This window comes from Contarinia nasturtii, unplaced genomic scaffold (assembly GCF_009176525.2).
Source record: "Contarinia nasturtii isolate CC-2019 unplaced genomic scaffold, AAFC_CNas_1.1 Cnas_scaffold_350, whole genome shotgun sequence".
NCBI lineage: Eukaryota > Metazoa > Arthropoda > Insecta > Diptera > Cecidomyiidae > Contarinia > Contarinia nasturtii.
This window is the reverse complement of record NW_022197705.1, coordinates 4,817,720-4,833,822: the sequence shown is the minus strand read 5'-3', so window position 1 is coordinate 4,833,822 and position 16,103 is coordinate 4,817,720. Positions and strand designations below refer to the sequence as shown.

Sequence of the window (16,103 nt, the reverse complement as noted above, 5' to 3'; positions counted from 1 at the left end):
GCCATATTTTTTTGATTTTGTAATTTTTCATCTTTTGAAAATTTCCGACCAATTTTGTATTTGATTTATTTTTCTATTTCATTCTTTTTATGACAAACGGTTACTTGAGTTCAAATGAAACAAACAACAATGTGACATAACCACAATCGGTCATACGGTTGTCTCGCTCTATCGCTGTCTGCCACACACAACTGTCATACCGAAAATAAATTCTGTACCAAGAAGCGATTACAATGAAAAGACAATAGACAAACACAAAAGACTGCAGGTCTTTCGCATAATTAAATCAAGATTTAAGTATTTATCTTTTGCATAAAGTGACAAAATAATTTGGTTAAATAAAAGAAAATGAACAACGTGAAATACCGATAGGCTATACAGTGCAAAAGAAAACACAACATATCACATATTTATAAAAAAGAAGAGAAGAGAGCACAAAATAATAAGAAAAGTGTCTCGTGCAAAGTGAAGAAAAGATCAATACGAAAGAAAAAAACATGTCTTCCAAAAACGAATTAAAGAAATTACTGTCGGAAGAGAGTCTTGCCCGTCCGCCGGAAGAGGTGTTTGATATTTTATTTAAATTGGGCGAAGGTTCATATGGGTCTGATATTCAAATTCTAATATTCAATTCATCCGTATTCTGTTAACAACAGTTCAAATTTATTAGTTTTTCTTTTTCCTCCCACAAAATTTTTTAATTTCGTAATTTAGGTCCGTATTCAAAGCGATACACAAAGAGAGCGGTGTTGTGGTTGCCATAAAATTAGTGCCGGTCGAATCGGATCTACATGAAATTATTAAGGAAATTTCAATCATGCAACAATGCGATTCACCGTATGTGGTTCGATATTATGGCAGCTATTTTAAACAATGTGATTTATGGATTTGCATGGAATATTGTGGGGCGGGCAGTGTATCGGACATAATGCGGTTGAGAAAAAAGACTTTGTCGGAAGATGAAATTGCAACGATTTTAAGTGATACACTTAAGGGTTTAGAGTATTTACATCGACGACGTAAAATTCATCGTGATATTAAGGCTGGTAATATACTATTAAATTCGGAGGGTCATGCTAAATTGGCGGATTTCGGTGTGGCCGGTCAATTGACCGATACAATGGCCAAACGGAATACAGTCATTGGCACACCATTTTGGATGGCACCCGAAGTTATTGAAGAAGTTGGCTACGATTGTGTTGCTGATATTTGGTCATTAGGTATAACGGCATTGGAAATGGCCGAAGGTAAACCACCTTATGGTGATATTCATCCAATGCGTGCAATTTTTATGATTCCACAAAAACCGCCGCCATCATTTCGAGAACCGGATCGTTGGTCAACCGAATTCATTGACTTTGTATCGCTTTGTTTGGTTAAAAATCCAGAAGATCGTGCCACAGCCAGTGATCTATTGAAACATGAATTCATCAAGAATGCAAAGCCACGCAGCATTTTAAACGATATGGTGGTTGAGGTGCACAACGTTCGTGAAACAATGAGTCGTAAGTGTGAATTGTATTATTTCATTTTCAAAACAAATGAATTGAATATATTTATCTGTATAGGTATGGCTCCAACGACTATCAATGCACAAGGTCGACCGAATCAAACGAACGCCGACGAAACCGACGATGACGATCAACAAAATTCGCACACAATTAAGGAATTTCCACCGGACACAGGCACTTTGGTGCCTGATCGTAACACGAACGATGGAACAATGATTGCGCACACCGACTGTGGCACACTTGTACCGGACAGCGGTACAATGGTGGAATTGTCCTCAAATTTAGGCACAATGGTCATCAATTCAGATTCGGAGGACTCAACAATGAAGAAACATGATACCGATCCCGATAAAGAAAAGTATCGACCACAATTCTTGGATCATTTTGATCGCAAGAAAACCGAGGCTATAAACAAAATGGTTGCCGATGTTGCAATGATGCCAGCCTCAGCATCGCCAATTGAATCCGAGGCCATACAACATGCCGTTGCTGCTGCACAAGCCCAACCACATGCCGGTTATGTTCAACATCAACCACAAATCGTACAAGATGTACGAGTGCATCAACAACAATATATACCTGGTCCAAGTCATATTCAAATACATCAACAGCAACCACAATTGTATCCAGCACTCCCAATGCAAATGGGAGTTTTACCACATTTGGTACATCACGATGGCATTGATAACAATGCAATTATGCATCAGCCACATATTTCAACGAAACAACACATTGATATCGCACTGAACTCAGACTTTATCAAATTTCTCAGTTTTGACGATTTGCAACAGCGATTGAACAACATCGACGTTGAAATGGAACGCGAGATTGAAGAGCTCAATCGGAAATATACGTCAAAGCGTCAGCCTATTTTGGATGCCATGGATGCCAAACGGAAACGCCAACAAAACTTGAACAATAATTTGATCAAGATTTAAACATTATTGATTTATATCAGTGACCAGATTGTGGCTACAGCTTTGGCAGTGCCATTTTCGCAGTGCTATTTTTTTAAGTCTATTGTTCTACAATTTGAACATTTCGTTTGGAATTGTACCATAAAGTCGCTGTCCTATGGGTTATTCACAAATAACGCCTATGAATTAAACGCTGCGAAAATAGCACTGCTATAGATGTAACACAATCTTTTCACTGATACGTGAAGTTTTTGTTTTTTTTCTGTTTGTATGTTGCCAAGTGAAGGGAGATAATTTCGATTTCTCACACGCATGTTTTTCTTTAAATAGAGATTTAGAATGAAACGAAAAGAACACAATTGTAATGGCTAAGATTAATAGAATAAAGAAACATATTTTCAAAGAAAAAAGAATATTTCAGTGGACGAATTTTTCATTTGATATATAACCTCAAATAAAACTCAGTTACTTTGTCCATGACTGATTCATTCAATTCCATGACTGCAGTCATGACTATAATTTGGTAAAAAGTAATATGAACAAAATATCAACTTCTACAGCAAATTTATTGGCAAAGCTGGCTATAGTAGTTAAAGGTTATGGAAAAATATGTAATATATGTGAATATGACGTTTTCGCCTTAATTGAATTAACAGATCTTGTGCGAATGGTATTTGCCAAAAAGTAATTTTTTCTCAACACTTAACTAAAACAAAACTTATAACTTCGACTTCATACGCCCACGACGTTCAAGACTTTGACAACAAATATCTTCCTGTGCTGATTTAGCTGGTTTAAAAAAATATAATATCTAGTGTTAAAATATAAATTGTCTTAAAACGTTGTCAGGAAATGTAATCATATGCACGGAATGATTCACAGCAGTCAAACTTTCAAGCAGTATCTTCTTTATAGAAAGTCACGGTAATTGTGGCTTGCGGAATAAATAAAACAAGTCGATAATTTCACAATAAATCAAAAAGTCAATTTACTTTTTATTTCGATTCTTTATTTAAAAATTCTATTGAAGTATGCAAGTTGTGCGTCTATGACGAGCTCCCAAACATTATTCATACATTCTTCGGTTAAAATGTCGATTTGGATAGATATTCATGTATTTTCATGTAAAAGTAATGGTTTTATTCACTTGTTTCTGCTTTTACAATAATCTCTTGAATTGAAATAAAAATAAAGATAAACATATGAAAATGCGTGGACATAAAAAATGGCACCAACCAAATTCGATCTAATGATATATAAAAGCTGTGCGTGATTCTTCAATGAATACTTCTTTATATCCAACAAATTAAATTAAAACCAATGAAGAAAAAGAATAAATAAATTACACTATAAAAAGTCGTACTGCTTTTTTTATTGAAATATGTGAAAAAATATCAATGATTCGTTTGATACAATAAGTACATGTTCGTGTAAAGAAATTCATGTTCAAATGAACGAAAAAAAAAAGAAAAAATATATATGTGTGTGATCGATAATTGCTTGCATACATGCGCGATAGTTTTGGTGTCAAGAAAATAAAAACAAAAACTTAAATCGATACTTTTCCCAAGCTTAGCAAACAAAAGAATTGAATAAAAAAAAAACAAATCTAAAAAAGTCAAAAAATGTCTTTTCAAAAATTTGGATCTTTTCATTGTCTTATTTTTTTTTCTTCTTTCATTCTGTTCGTTGCAATATCTGCCGTTCGTAGACAATTAGAATAAAAAGAAATCAAATTCAAATTCATCATTAAAAAGGAATCATGATAATATAGCGACACTTCGTCGTGGACCACCCTGGCTGATATTGTCCATTGATGACCATCGTTTGATTCCATTTTTGAGTGCTTCGGCCGTAACTTTGTCTTGCATAACACGTGACATTGCCTCCAAACGTTGTGCCCGGTCTTTGGATAACGGTTCCGTTGGAAATGACAAATCATTCGACTCAGCTAATGAACGTAAGTCAAAATAGTATTTTGCATAAACCGATGATGGTACATTGATATTGAATTGTAATAATTCCAAAAATTGTCGCTCCAATTCGTTCATATCCTCAACGGTAATGTCTTTTAAAATTTGGCAATAGTCGACATTCCAAACGGCTTGATCGTCCCACACTTTGCTGGCCAATAAAATGGCACCAAGCACAATGCGTTTCCAATTGCATGGTCCAATATCCAATTCAGCATAGGTAAGCAATCGCTCTAAATAGACTAATGTAATGATCGCACATTCGGCTGTCAATTGTGCGGCATTGAATAGCGTTCGCAAAAATTTATAAATTTGTCTATGCTCTGGATTGATTTGATCATAATCATCGGGCACTGGATCTCTGGTCAATGGATGTAATCGTTCATCAAATATATCAAGACGTCGTTCGGATTGTCGATTTTTTATGTGATAATAAATGGCAAGCGATACACATTTGACCGTATTTTTGAGATTTGGTTGTGATACAGTGCTGTCATCCAGGTAAATTGTTGAACATGAACTAGACTTTTTAAGTGCACCACCACTGCCACTGCCGCTACCAGTTTGCGGTGCAATTTGGTATTGAGATCGTTTACGTGTGATGCCATTATCGAACGATTGCTTTGAACGTTCCAAAAATAATGTTCGCGCTGATGGATCACATGATGGATCGACCGTATCAATGTCGCCCAATTCACGCTCCGATATATGCTGTAAATTATTTGTTGACAATTCACCTTCGGGAAGATGTTCTTCAAACACTGGCGTTTCTTTTGTTTTTCGCACTGGTTGCGGACTCGAATACGAGCAACATGATTTCGTATTTCCCATTGTTTCTAAATCGATTTATTCTCTGTGTAGTTTGCTGTAGAAATTCTCGGTTTCGTCGATTATCTACGACTTGGAATTGGTTATTATTTGGTTTAAAAATGTAGAAAAAAGATATTCACTCAATATTTCGTCTCTTCAATTTTTGAAGTGGGTTTCGTTGTTGTTGTTGTTGTTATCTTACTTCACTAACAGCCGGTCATTGTTTATATGTCTTTTTTTTAAATAAAAATATAGATAGTTTTTATTTGGATTCGGTTCGTATCCGTTGCGTTGACTAGTTTCGTGGTTTCACACTTTCCAATCTCGTTGATTGCGTAAAGTTAGTGTTCGATTCTAATTTTGGCACTGCATAAATGGCCCTTATTTGAATACCATCATTTTATGTTATCACTGTAAATAGAAAGAAAAAACAACAAACAAAAATTATAGCAAACTCAATAACCTGTACTTGTTGGAATGTTTTCAAACGAAGAAACCTGATAAAAATGCGATATTCAAATTATGTCTAATGAACAGACATTATATTGAAATATTTTCAGTGAAATGGAGTGAAAACAATAAAAGTGATTGTTATAGTGATTGTGGCAATGTAAGTGTAACTATAACCATCACTTCTATTGTTTTCACTCAATATCAGCGCTTGACGATATCTGGCTGAGCTGATTCATCTGGATATAATGTCTCAATATAATGTCCGCTAATGAATGATAAAAGTGTGTTTTCGCTTGGGCAAAAATAATATTTATAACATGGGTGGATGTGTGTGTATATCGAATTTTGGAAGGAAATATGCAAACAATATGGTCTTTGTGCAAATATCATCGAATTATAAAATTGATAATGTGGTCGCGGAGTGTATATGTGTGTGCAAAATTAGGCTTTAAGAAAGTCATTTCATTTGAAAATAGAACAATCAACAATAGTCACAGTGAGCAAGTGTTAGATAAGCAAGTATAACAGTAATCGCTTGATAAAAAGTAGGTTGGAATTTTTCTAAAAATTCCAAGAGCAAGACAAGAAAAATGAATATTTTCATTTATCGGTAGTTTTTATTATTATCATTCATTGAAATTCATCGTTTGATTTGGTCTACACTAAAAAAAGATAGTTAACGCTATAAATCTCTCTCTCACACTCTCATGTCAAATAGTTTTTTGAAATTGTATCACGAAACGGAACAAGGAGGGAGTGAGAAGGAACCGAAGAAAAACATTAAAATTCCAATTAATTGATTTCACTTTGGTCGCGCAGCGTGTACACAGTGTGTTTTCATGCATAAATAAATATATATAATAATGTGTAATGGCACACAAACGGACCGGATAAATTGGAGAATTTACCAAGCATTATTAATTCAGTAGCATATTTTTATCCGAAACAGTTAAAGAAGAGAAACAAAAAAATAGTCTTGCACACACAGTCACACACACACACATATATATATGTATAATATTGCATTTTCTCTTCTGTGCTGTCCACTTTTTGCGGTTTGGTCGTGCGCTTATTGCGAATATGTATTGCATATGTGTAACAATGAATAGAAATTTTCACTTTAATTAAAAATAGTCATAATGATGACGATTTATAGTTAGGTACATTCGTTTACACGAAATTAATATACACTAGAGACCACAAGCGGTAACATCACATTTGTCAAGAAGACTACGCCTTTGCACGACAAAATATACTTTCAGATTGCCCGGCAAGCCGAAAACAAAAATCTTTTCTCTATCGACACGACGAAGAAACAAAAAAAATCATTACCACAAGTAAGAAAAAAAACCGATTTGTTCTTCGATGGTATTACACTTTTTTGTTCTTTGTTTATTCCCTTTTTTGCACAATCTTCTGCTGTTCGACCATCAGCACTGTGTCATCTTATTTATTTCACATATGACTCTGTGTTCCGCTTTCGTGTTTGGTTCTTTTCTTATTTAAAATAAAATCATCAATGAATACAAACCCATTTTATTTCTTTTAATTCTGTTGCAATAGACACTGCACAATGTGTTTTTCGCTGATTTCGAATTGATTCTCTCAACTTTCAATTGAATTGTAAATGAACATGCGAATGCGTTTTTCTTCTCAATCGTCGTCGTTGTCGTCTTTTTTCTTTTCTTTTCTAACTTTCGGTGTGTACTCACTACCAAGATGCTTTTATGTGCTTGGTCGCTCTCCGAATGGAATAATACAATCAAATTGTATATTTATTAGGCATAAAGAATGAGCCACTATAGTTTATATAGATGGATATAATATACATTGTGAGAGTAAAGGAGATGGAATGAGCTCCGTTCATTGAAGCGAAATGTCAAAATGAGTAGCACAAAAAGCGGCCATTTCTTTTCAGGGCTTTCATTCACAAATCTTTCACTTAACAAAATCAAGCATTTTCTCCATTTATTTTTTGTTTAAATTATTTTTTCCGGATTTCGTAGAAAAAAATAATGACAATGTCTGATTGAACAATTTTGAGAATGATGATATCATTTGTTTCATTTATAGATCTTCTTTTATCAATGATTGAGTTTGTTTATTCACCGACCGACTATGTATGCAATGAAGTTGTTCCCATCGATTCGGTTTATGTGTTAGCAGCGCTGTCAACTGTCAAACTTGTCATTTAGTACAATTGAAGGCGAATATCATACGGGCTTTGTATCTTATTGCATCGACAAACCTATTTTCAACGAAACAAATTGAAAGCAAATCCAAACAGTTCTAGGCTAATAAATCAATTGTTATTGTGTTGCTATTTTTAAGAAATTTATCGATTAAATTTAATTTTTACTTGTTTTGAGAAGTCGTACATGAAAGTTAAGTGGCATTGAAAGAACGTTTGTACAACATTCCAGCGTCTAGAGGTGTATAAATCAAGATAAGCATGTTTGGTTTGCCGATGCAATGAGAAAATCACAATTCAGTTGAATGAAATAACGGTGTGCCATTGCAAACGAATATAACACATAAAAATGACACAAAATTTACTATTTAGCTTTGGATTAGCCGGCATTATTCGTTGCATTCTCATTACATCGAATTTTGCCGAATCGATTCGAAACCGAGTTGAAATCACAACACCATTAAATTCATGGAAAAGAAGTAAATAGTTTCATTTTCTCGTCATGATTTTACAACCTTTTTTCACTCGGAATTTTTATATTCATTTTCAGTTCAGGAAGGAGCATTTTTGTATGAGAACAACATAAATCCGTATTCAGGTGACTTGTATCATGAGAACCCACTAATTTTGTACGCATCAAATCTGCTCATACGCTATGCTAGTCCATTTATTCCCTATTTATTCGTTGGCTGTGATTTATTATGTGCATTTTTGTTGTATCGAATGGCTAAAGATTTTATTGCTCAACAGGTGAGTTTTGGATTCTTCAAATCAAGAATGTACATTAAAATTCGAATGTAATTTCAGTTCAGTACACAACAACGTCGATTGCAGTATTACGCCAAAGGAACACAACAACTTCATATAAAATATAGTGATTTAATTGATATACCGATATTTGTTGCATTGGCCTATCTCTTCAATCCGTATGCGATTTTCAATTGTGTAGGTCAAACGACAACCGTATGGAGTAATTTATTTTTGGCCGCATTTTTAACTTTTCTCATTCGAAAGTGTTCGCTTTTGTGTTGCCTGTGTCTGGCGCTTGAAACGCAACGCAATTTTTATCCCATTGAATTAATCATACCCGCATCATTGTATTTGAGTTTGCGCGAAGTAAGCAATGATGAGGCTGTCGACTTAATTGAAAACAAGACGTTTAAGTGGAGCGATATTGTCGGCGTCATCGTCAAATTCGGTATCGTTCTAACGGGGCTGCATTTAATTTCGTATTGCATTATAAAAGATTGGAGTTTTCTTGACGCAACATATGGTTTCATGTAAGAAGACATGATTTTAATTAATGACCATAGAACTGTGATTACAACTGTGATTACTCAATTAATTGAATGACTAATCGTTTTTCATTTGGTTTCAGTTTGAATCATCGTGATCTGCAACCGAATATCGGATTGTTTTGGTATTTTTTCACAGAGATGTTCGAGCACTTTCGACCGCTGTTTTTATTCTCATTCCAAATGAATGCCACCGTACTCTACTTGGTGCCACTGACAATAAAATTACATAAGCAACCGATATTCTTGGCAACCATTCTTATCGCACTCACATCCATATTCAGATCGTATCCATGTGTTGGTGACATCGCATTTTATATGGCTCTCTTTCCACTGTGGAAACACTCAACGATTTGTAAGGATTTTATTTGTCAACAATTTCTTTTGTTTCACAATCCAATCGGTTTCCAAATATTTCATTAAATCGAAAGGTTTTTTGTTCTTATCAAATTCTTTTTTTTTTTTTTTTAGTGATGGCGAATTATTTTGTTGTGTTCTGCTTTTTCCTCATCACATCGGCACTCGGTCCAACCGTTTGGTACCTGTGGATCTACTGTAATTCAGCCAATGCAAATTTCTATTTCGGTGCCACGTTGGCCTTTGCGAGTGCACAGGTAGTTTTGCGTGGAGGCTTAGTTATTGTTCTCGAAATGACCGCAAAACCGGCATTTTCTTGGAGTGCTAGACTTACCGTGACTTTTCTCGAAATGTGTCTAGTCACTGAGAAAATGAAGTCATACTCTGTCACAAAGTTCAATAACATTTCCCCCAATGAAATCATATTACGTCGTGTTCAATGATAGGTGACTCAATAACAATCTTTGTTTATTTTCCTCTTATAGATATTTCTGGTGACTGATTTACTGTTTGCGTCGAATAAGCGAGACTTTTGTTTGCGTCACGGACTAAATCGATTGAATCAATTAATTTTAGAATAAAAGAACAAACTACAAGTTTTAAGCCATTCACACAAATTGCAAATAAAATTTAAAAAAAATAAAATCAATGGTTTTTTTTTGGTTTGTTTCATTAAATTATTACATAAATTGGCACTGGTGACAATAATCTTATCATAAATTCGTGGCAAATAAGCATCATATTGAGGAACAATTGATTTTCACAATCATTTTTTGCTTATATCACATGGATCATTTCAATACCGAACTGAGTTTGTATTATTGTCGCATGCCGTTTGCATGTCAGACGATGAATTGACAAAACCGATTGGTATTCTGTAACTATTTGGATCTTTTACCACATCTTCATACTTTGGTGGTAAATCGTTGAATGCTGCGCAGAAAAAAAGTAGAAAAAATTCCCAAAAGGATGATAAACTAAATCCGTTGTAAAAAAAAACAGTTGTTGTTTTATAATACCTTTTAATTCTTGCTGCTGACGAATATATTGTTGTTGTTGTTGCGATAAAACGCTTGTCACTGGATTTGTGTGCATTGGATTTGCCAATGGTTGAAGCGTGTAGATATGATATTGACGATCTAATTGTTGATCTCCTGCAAAATAAAAATTTGCCAACATTATCGGTGTAAATTACTTTTCGAAATAAACAATAAAAAAAATAATTATTAGTATAATTGAAAATCATACGTATTTGCCGTTGTATATCATTCTCTTGTTGGGCCAATTTACGTTCTTTCATTCTGCGATAAATTGATTCCTGTTGTTTGTGAAAAAAATTACGATTTGAAAATGTGTAGAAAAGAATAAGATACACACACACTTACCACAATCAATACCAGAATGGTTAAACAAACGAGTAACCATAGCAGTGTCCAAGTAGCATCCATCATCTTTATGAATTAGAATCAATTGACACTTTCGTCTGTAAACGTGTAGCAACGTCGAAACAATGAAAACTGTTAGTCGCACAATTGACTTGGTTCACAGCTATACAGCGACTGACGTAAATTCTGGTGAATTTTCAAGTTGATAACTCTTTTGGGCGATCTTTGTTTTTTTCTTTTTAACGCTTGTTGTGATATGATATTGACTATGTCGTTTATTCTTCACTGATAAATATCACGAACACTCAATTTTAGCAAAACTGCACAAGACAGATTAATGAACCACGTTGTTATTGACAGTAGTAATAAGAATGTGTTGATTGAAACAGCCTATGTCAAATACCATACAAATTGCTCTTTCGAATGCGCCAATTCTAATAAAAACTTTCAATCAAAATTCAAAAGAAAATAAAAAATATTTTGTTATTTGTTTTAGTTCCGCAGTGCTATTTTATTTGTACCTTGTGCCTATTGATTGATTGTTCTTTCGCCAACTTCGTTTGGGTTTGAGATACGATAATGAAAATTATATCTTATCACGGACCTTATCTCTACCTTTATTCTCAGTTTTCCACTTCTCTTCGTGCAATCAGCAATGCAATGATGTGTTTTTATTGTTCTTCTCTATATTTTCAGCCTCTTAGAAACAATACATCGAAACGGTGCGACGTCACACAATGTGTATGAGTGAGCTGAGAACGTAGTCAGTCTGTATCCAATGTAAAAAAAAAGCCGAGCTCCATGAAGATATCAACAGTTGTTTTAGTATTGTGTGCGCACTGTGTTAGGAGTAAACATACACAGAGACACGAAAAATACCGTAATATGCTTTGTAATAAATTAAAAAAAAAAAACAATCACCAACAACAGCGCGATAAGCAGGTGAAAGAAAATATACACATCAAATTTGATTGCGAAATGAAAAATTGTTTTTTTTCTACCTGATAAAAAAGGTACCGAATTCAGTGTGACTCTTCGTGAAAATCATGTTTCAGTTGACTGTATTGCGCCGTGTAGGTGGCTTTACGCGATTTCATCCAAAAACTTTTTTGTATGCGCCTTTTTATTAACCGATCGGATTCTCGCAGCAGAAAAAAAACACACTCAATTATTCAATATTAAATTACAGACTGGAAGAAAAATAGTGAGCACAAATAATATAGTTAGAACAAGGAAATTTCGTGTAAAGTGCAGCATTGTTGTGATTGAATTGCAGGCACGATCATCAAATTATCTGCATAAAATGGGCATTTTTGGATACATTAAACAGTGAGTATGGATGATAAATTGCTTTGGGTAACGCAAAGGTGTAAAATAACACCCGTGCACGGTAGAAGAGAAACAAGAGTTCATTGAAATTTCGTTTATGGTAATTGTTATCTGTAAAGGTATTTCCGTTTCAATAGCCGTAGACACTTTGGCATGTGAACGAAAAAAAATCGCAAAATTCCAAGGTATTACATGGTAAACACACACACAAAAAAGAGATCCGATTGCCTAATTTTGTGACATTCAAATTTCAATTGGAAACACGCCCAAAACCACATTTATCTTGTCCAAGCTTGTTTTCAACAATAGAATAGATAACGTTCATTTAGTCACCGCGAATCACTAAATCAGTCCAGCCATCTACGTTTCAGATAGATAATTAAACATCACATATCAGCACAGTTTCAGGGGTAGATACTGAAAAAAAACTAAACTGTTTCAAAACAACAATCTTTTACACACGCGCGCACCTCTTTGTCTCCCGTTACCGTCGCGCTACTTCATTTTGCCAAATGATTCCAACAGGTAAACATATTTACAATCGTTATCGCGACTATGCCGTTTCTGGATAAAAATTGTCGATCGTAAAGCGGTGTCTAGTAAATAATCGGTTTTCTTTGGTTGAGTTCTTGTTTTTGTTTGAATTGTTGTCATAAAAAGACGTTTCAGTTCAAATTTTAATTAGCATGTGAAAACTGGTGCAAACAGTATTCATAAATGGTATATCACGAATTGACAGTCTGTCGACTATGTTGCGCGTCGTTTGAACATTTATCATCTTTTTCGCGATATTTGAATTCGAGTAGAATGAAACTTTCTCATTTTGTCGACTTCAGTACATTTACTGATATGCGATAATCCAATTTACCAACGACACACACAAACACACAGAAGGCAGTGTCATATTTTCTCAATTTGCAACGAACAACAAAAAACTCGATAAATGGCTACTATGTCAAATGCATGAGTACAATTACGGCGTTTGTGTAAAATTAACACAATTTCTGTTATTACTCGGTTAAAATTGTGCGCAGGAAAATAATGACGACAAAAACGTTAATAAGATCCAATAAATCTGAAACTAATTGCTTTTATCACATATCGAGCGTAAATTCGTCGATCAAATATGTAGACAGCGTCGCAGCAACTTATTTTTTGAACATAAAAATTATTCAAATGAGCAAACAAACATCGGCGTGGAGAATCAAGGGTCTTTAATATACACAGTAGTCACATTCATTTAAAATACACATTTCAAGAACAGAGTATAAGGAGCTATATCTTTACCTGCACTCACGTGAATTCATTGTGCTGGCCGAACGGATCGGAGAGTGTTCTTAATTCCACTATATAGAATCTTTTCTTCTCACAAACATTCTCTTCAATACACACAAACATTGCACACATTCGCGTTAGTTTCTCACTCTCTGTCTCGCTTTCTCTCTCTTTCGTTACATCGTGTACAATATCGAAGAGCACATGCCTGTTTATCGTAGTTAACGCGCGATACTCTAAACAACATATTCGACGGAGAATATTAATATATGCGAGGCAAGTACACTCCGAGCGATCATTCTCTCTCCCTCTCACTCCATCTTATTTTACAACGACCGTCCAATACACACAAATGTAAACAACTCGGTGAATGTATGTGAAGCGCAAAGCAGCAGCTGAAAGAGAGAAACAACAATTTCATATGATCTGGCAGTTAGTTTAATAGTAGACTTTGCTTGAAATTCATGTAAATTCGATATACGCTCTGCGTCAGTATTAACGACGACTTACCAACACTTTTTTTTAATTCTTGTTCAACCGTACTTAAAATTTTATTCTCAATAGACTATAACTTACCGTGTCGCGATTGATTTTCAGAATTGTGATTAGAGTGGTTTGTTGCATTTTTTTTCGCTTCATTTCCGCAAAATAAAAATGACAATTTGCAGTATTATTTGTGGTATTTGAATGCGATTTGCTGCTGAAATAAATGACATTTATCGATTGATTCAAGCGATCAATTTCAAGTGAACTACGATTATGTTCAGTGAATTTTCAATGAACAGTTCAGGTTTTTGTTTACATAAATGATGTGCACCGCTATTTCATGCCTTGCGTTAATGAGAAGAAATACCGATGCGTATACTTTTATGGCATTCTGAAATGTGTAAACAAAAAAAGAAAAATCTGTACACAGCGCTGCGATAATTAAATTCGACATTTTTAATGAGTTCATTGCTGCTGGTGTACGCAGAGCACTGATTTATAATGATTGGCCAAATATTTATAAAATAAAAGAAATAGCCATGTTTATGATCTTTTTTGGATTGTAATAAGAACGCAATTTTGAACGAATGAATTAAAATAATTACGATTTTTTTCTGCCGACTCCATGTAATTTACATTAAAATTACTTTTTTTAAATAGCATATTTCGTTTGATCGAGCGCGTGAAATGAGATAAGAGCGAAAAGAAAGAAATGTTCATTGAAAAGAGAGAAGTGAAAAACGACCTCGTGTGGAAGCGAGTGGAAAAAAAAATTCGTATAATTATACACTGTTGAATTGACTTTAATGCACTTAAGCCCAAAAACTCAAGCACTCAACAACGCATTTGTGCACAATACAGAGCGTGAATGATGTGTATTAAATTTAGCATATAACTCACTCTTTTCTCTGTGAGTCTCAAGCACTGCACTTCGATACACATGCAAAATAAATTTGTTTTTAAAACTTTCGGCAATTTTCCGCGGTCATTAAAAAATATCGTGACTCTCTCTCTCTCTCTCTATTTGCGAAATAAAAAATTAAATCGACAAAAAGAGCGAATGAGAAAAAACTCGATTACTTCAAAATGTGGCGGCAAATTACAAAAAAAAAAAACATAAACCAGAGATGGATCATTAAAAAGAACCAACAAAATATTTGATTGTCTAAACAGAAAAAATGCGGTTAAATGTTTAAGTTAATTTCCACACAAGCATTTTTATCGAAAACAAAATTGATTACGTAAAAATGCCATTCACGATATCCATCAATCCAATTTTGTGGCAGTAAAAAAGTATAAGCGGATTTTGCATAAAAATAACACTATTTAAGCTGTAACTATTGAATGAAGTCGTAGGTCTTTCAGCAAGCGTCAGTAAAATTGTACGGTTTCATTCCGAATGAATCATTCATATATGCGGAATTACGTGCGATTTTCACGACTTTTTTCCTTCTTCTAAATTTAATTGGATTAAATTTAACAGTACTTTATCGCAATTGTAGTGCGGCACTATACAATATGCAACGTGTACAGGTATAGATTTTGTACAAAATGCGTTAAAACGATCTTTTGCTATTTGTACGCGCGCGCAACCAATAGAATCTGCCGTCACGTGCTGGTTTTGTTTTTTCTCGCCGTCATTCGTAAACCAGATTTTTTTCGTTCTGTTGACTGTGCAATGGAAACATGCGTTAAACTCATTTTCATGAATATTGATCGGGTGATGATTTTATGTGAGTGCATATCGATGGCAACGATCCTACTATACATTTATTAATGGATCGGATGAAACGTAGAACACTTGGGGTATAATTGAAAATCACTTTTTTTACGTACAACACATTTTTTGGCCCAAACTACAAAAACCATTTCGGCTCTGTATTTTTAAATGCCATTTTAAATTTTTTTTTGTTCGCATCTTGACCGTTCGGAACTTGTTTTATTATTATTGCCTCCTGAAAAATATCGGCTTAAAATCTTCAAATGAAAAATGGTCTGGTGCGCAAATTTATAACGAACGTGATCGCTCGCGAAAAATAGCATTTTACACACACACACACACACACACACACAGAGAGAGAGAGAGAGAGAGAGAGAGAGAGAGAGAGAGAGAGAGAGAGA

General features: G+C 34.4%; 5 protein-coding genes across 7 annotated transcripts in view; 3 read left to right on the top strand and 2 right to left on the bottom strand.

The window, feature by feature from the left end:
* The first annotated feature begins 206 nt into the window (after positions 1-206).
* On the top strand, positions 207-2,841 carry LOC116338309 (serine/threonine-protein kinase 3). Its single transcript, XM_031763461.1, has 3 exons — positions 207-604; positions 715-1,505; positions 1,569-2,841. Exons 1-3 carry the CDS (start codon positions 498-500, stop codon positions 2,447-2,449), a joined length of 1,779 nt encoding a protein of 592 aa, XP_031619321.1. The 5' UTR covers positions 207-497; the 3' UTR covers positions 2,450-2,841.
* A 574-nt stretch (positions 2,842-3,415) lies between these two features.
* On the bottom strand, positions 3,416-7,517 carry LOC116338326 (cyclin-Y-like protein 1). Of its 2 annotated transcripts, none has more exons than XM_031763491.1 (2): positions 7,196-7,517; positions 3,416-5,622 (listed from the first exon to the last, which is right to left on the bottom strand). In XM_031763491.1, the coding sequence occupies exon 2, from the start codon at positions 5,230-5,232 to the stop codon at positions 4,189-4,191; it is 1,044 nt and encodes a 347-aa protein (XP_031619351.1). In that variant the 5' UTR covers positions 5,233-5,622; positions 7,196-7,517; the 3' UTR covers positions 3,416-4,188. The 2 variants fall into 2 exon arrangements, with proteins under 2 accessions (XP_031619351.1, XP_031619352.1); XM_031763492.1 differs by lacking the exon at positions 7,196-7,517 and adding an exon at positions 6,997-7,019.
* A 220-nt stretch (positions 7,518-7,737) lies between these two features.
* On the top strand, positions 7,738-10,131 carry LOC116338324 (phosphatidylinositol glycan anchor biosynthesis class U protein). Its single transcript, XM_031763487.1, has 6 exons — positions 7,738-8,334; positions 8,406-8,605; positions 8,663-9,135; positions 9,234-9,505; positions 9,622-9,764; positions 9,993-10,131. The coding sequence occupies exons 1-6, from the start codon at positions 8,205-8,207 to the stop codon at positions 10,086-10,088; spliced, it is 1,314 nt and encodes a 437-aa protein (XP_031619347.1). The 5' UTR covers positions 7,738-8,204; the 3' UTR covers positions 10,089-10,131.
* Positions 10,132-10,146: 15 nt separating this feature from the next.
* On the bottom strand, positions 10,147-12,036 carry LOC116338327. Its single transcript, XM_031763493.1, has 6 exons — positions 11,894-12,036; positions 11,414-11,780; positions 10,893-11,336; positions 10,756-10,825; positions 10,527-10,661; positions 10,147-10,440 (listed from the first exon to the last, which is right to left on the bottom strand). Exons 3-6 carry the CDS (start codon positions 10,956-10,958, stop codon positions 10,304-10,306), a joined length of 408 nt encoding a protein of 135 aa, XP_031619353.1. The 5' UTR covers positions 10,959-11,336; positions 11,414-11,780; positions 11,894-12,036; the 3' UTR covers positions 10,147-10,303.
* The window catches only part of LOC116338325, a 14,885-nt gene continuing 10,681 nt past the window's right edge, over positions 11,900-16,103 (top strand). Inside the window, exon 1 of one of the 2 annotated variants that reach the window (XM_031763488.1) lies at positions 11,900-12,221. In XM_031763488.1, the coding sequence (XP_031619348.1) occupies positions 12,196-12,221 (26 nt within the window). In that variant the 5' untranslated portion in view covers positions 11,900-12,195. Of the gene's footprint in view, positions 12,222-13,941; positions 14,110-16,103 lie in introns of those variants that run through there. The other variant, XM_031763489.1, reaches the window with a different exon arrangement.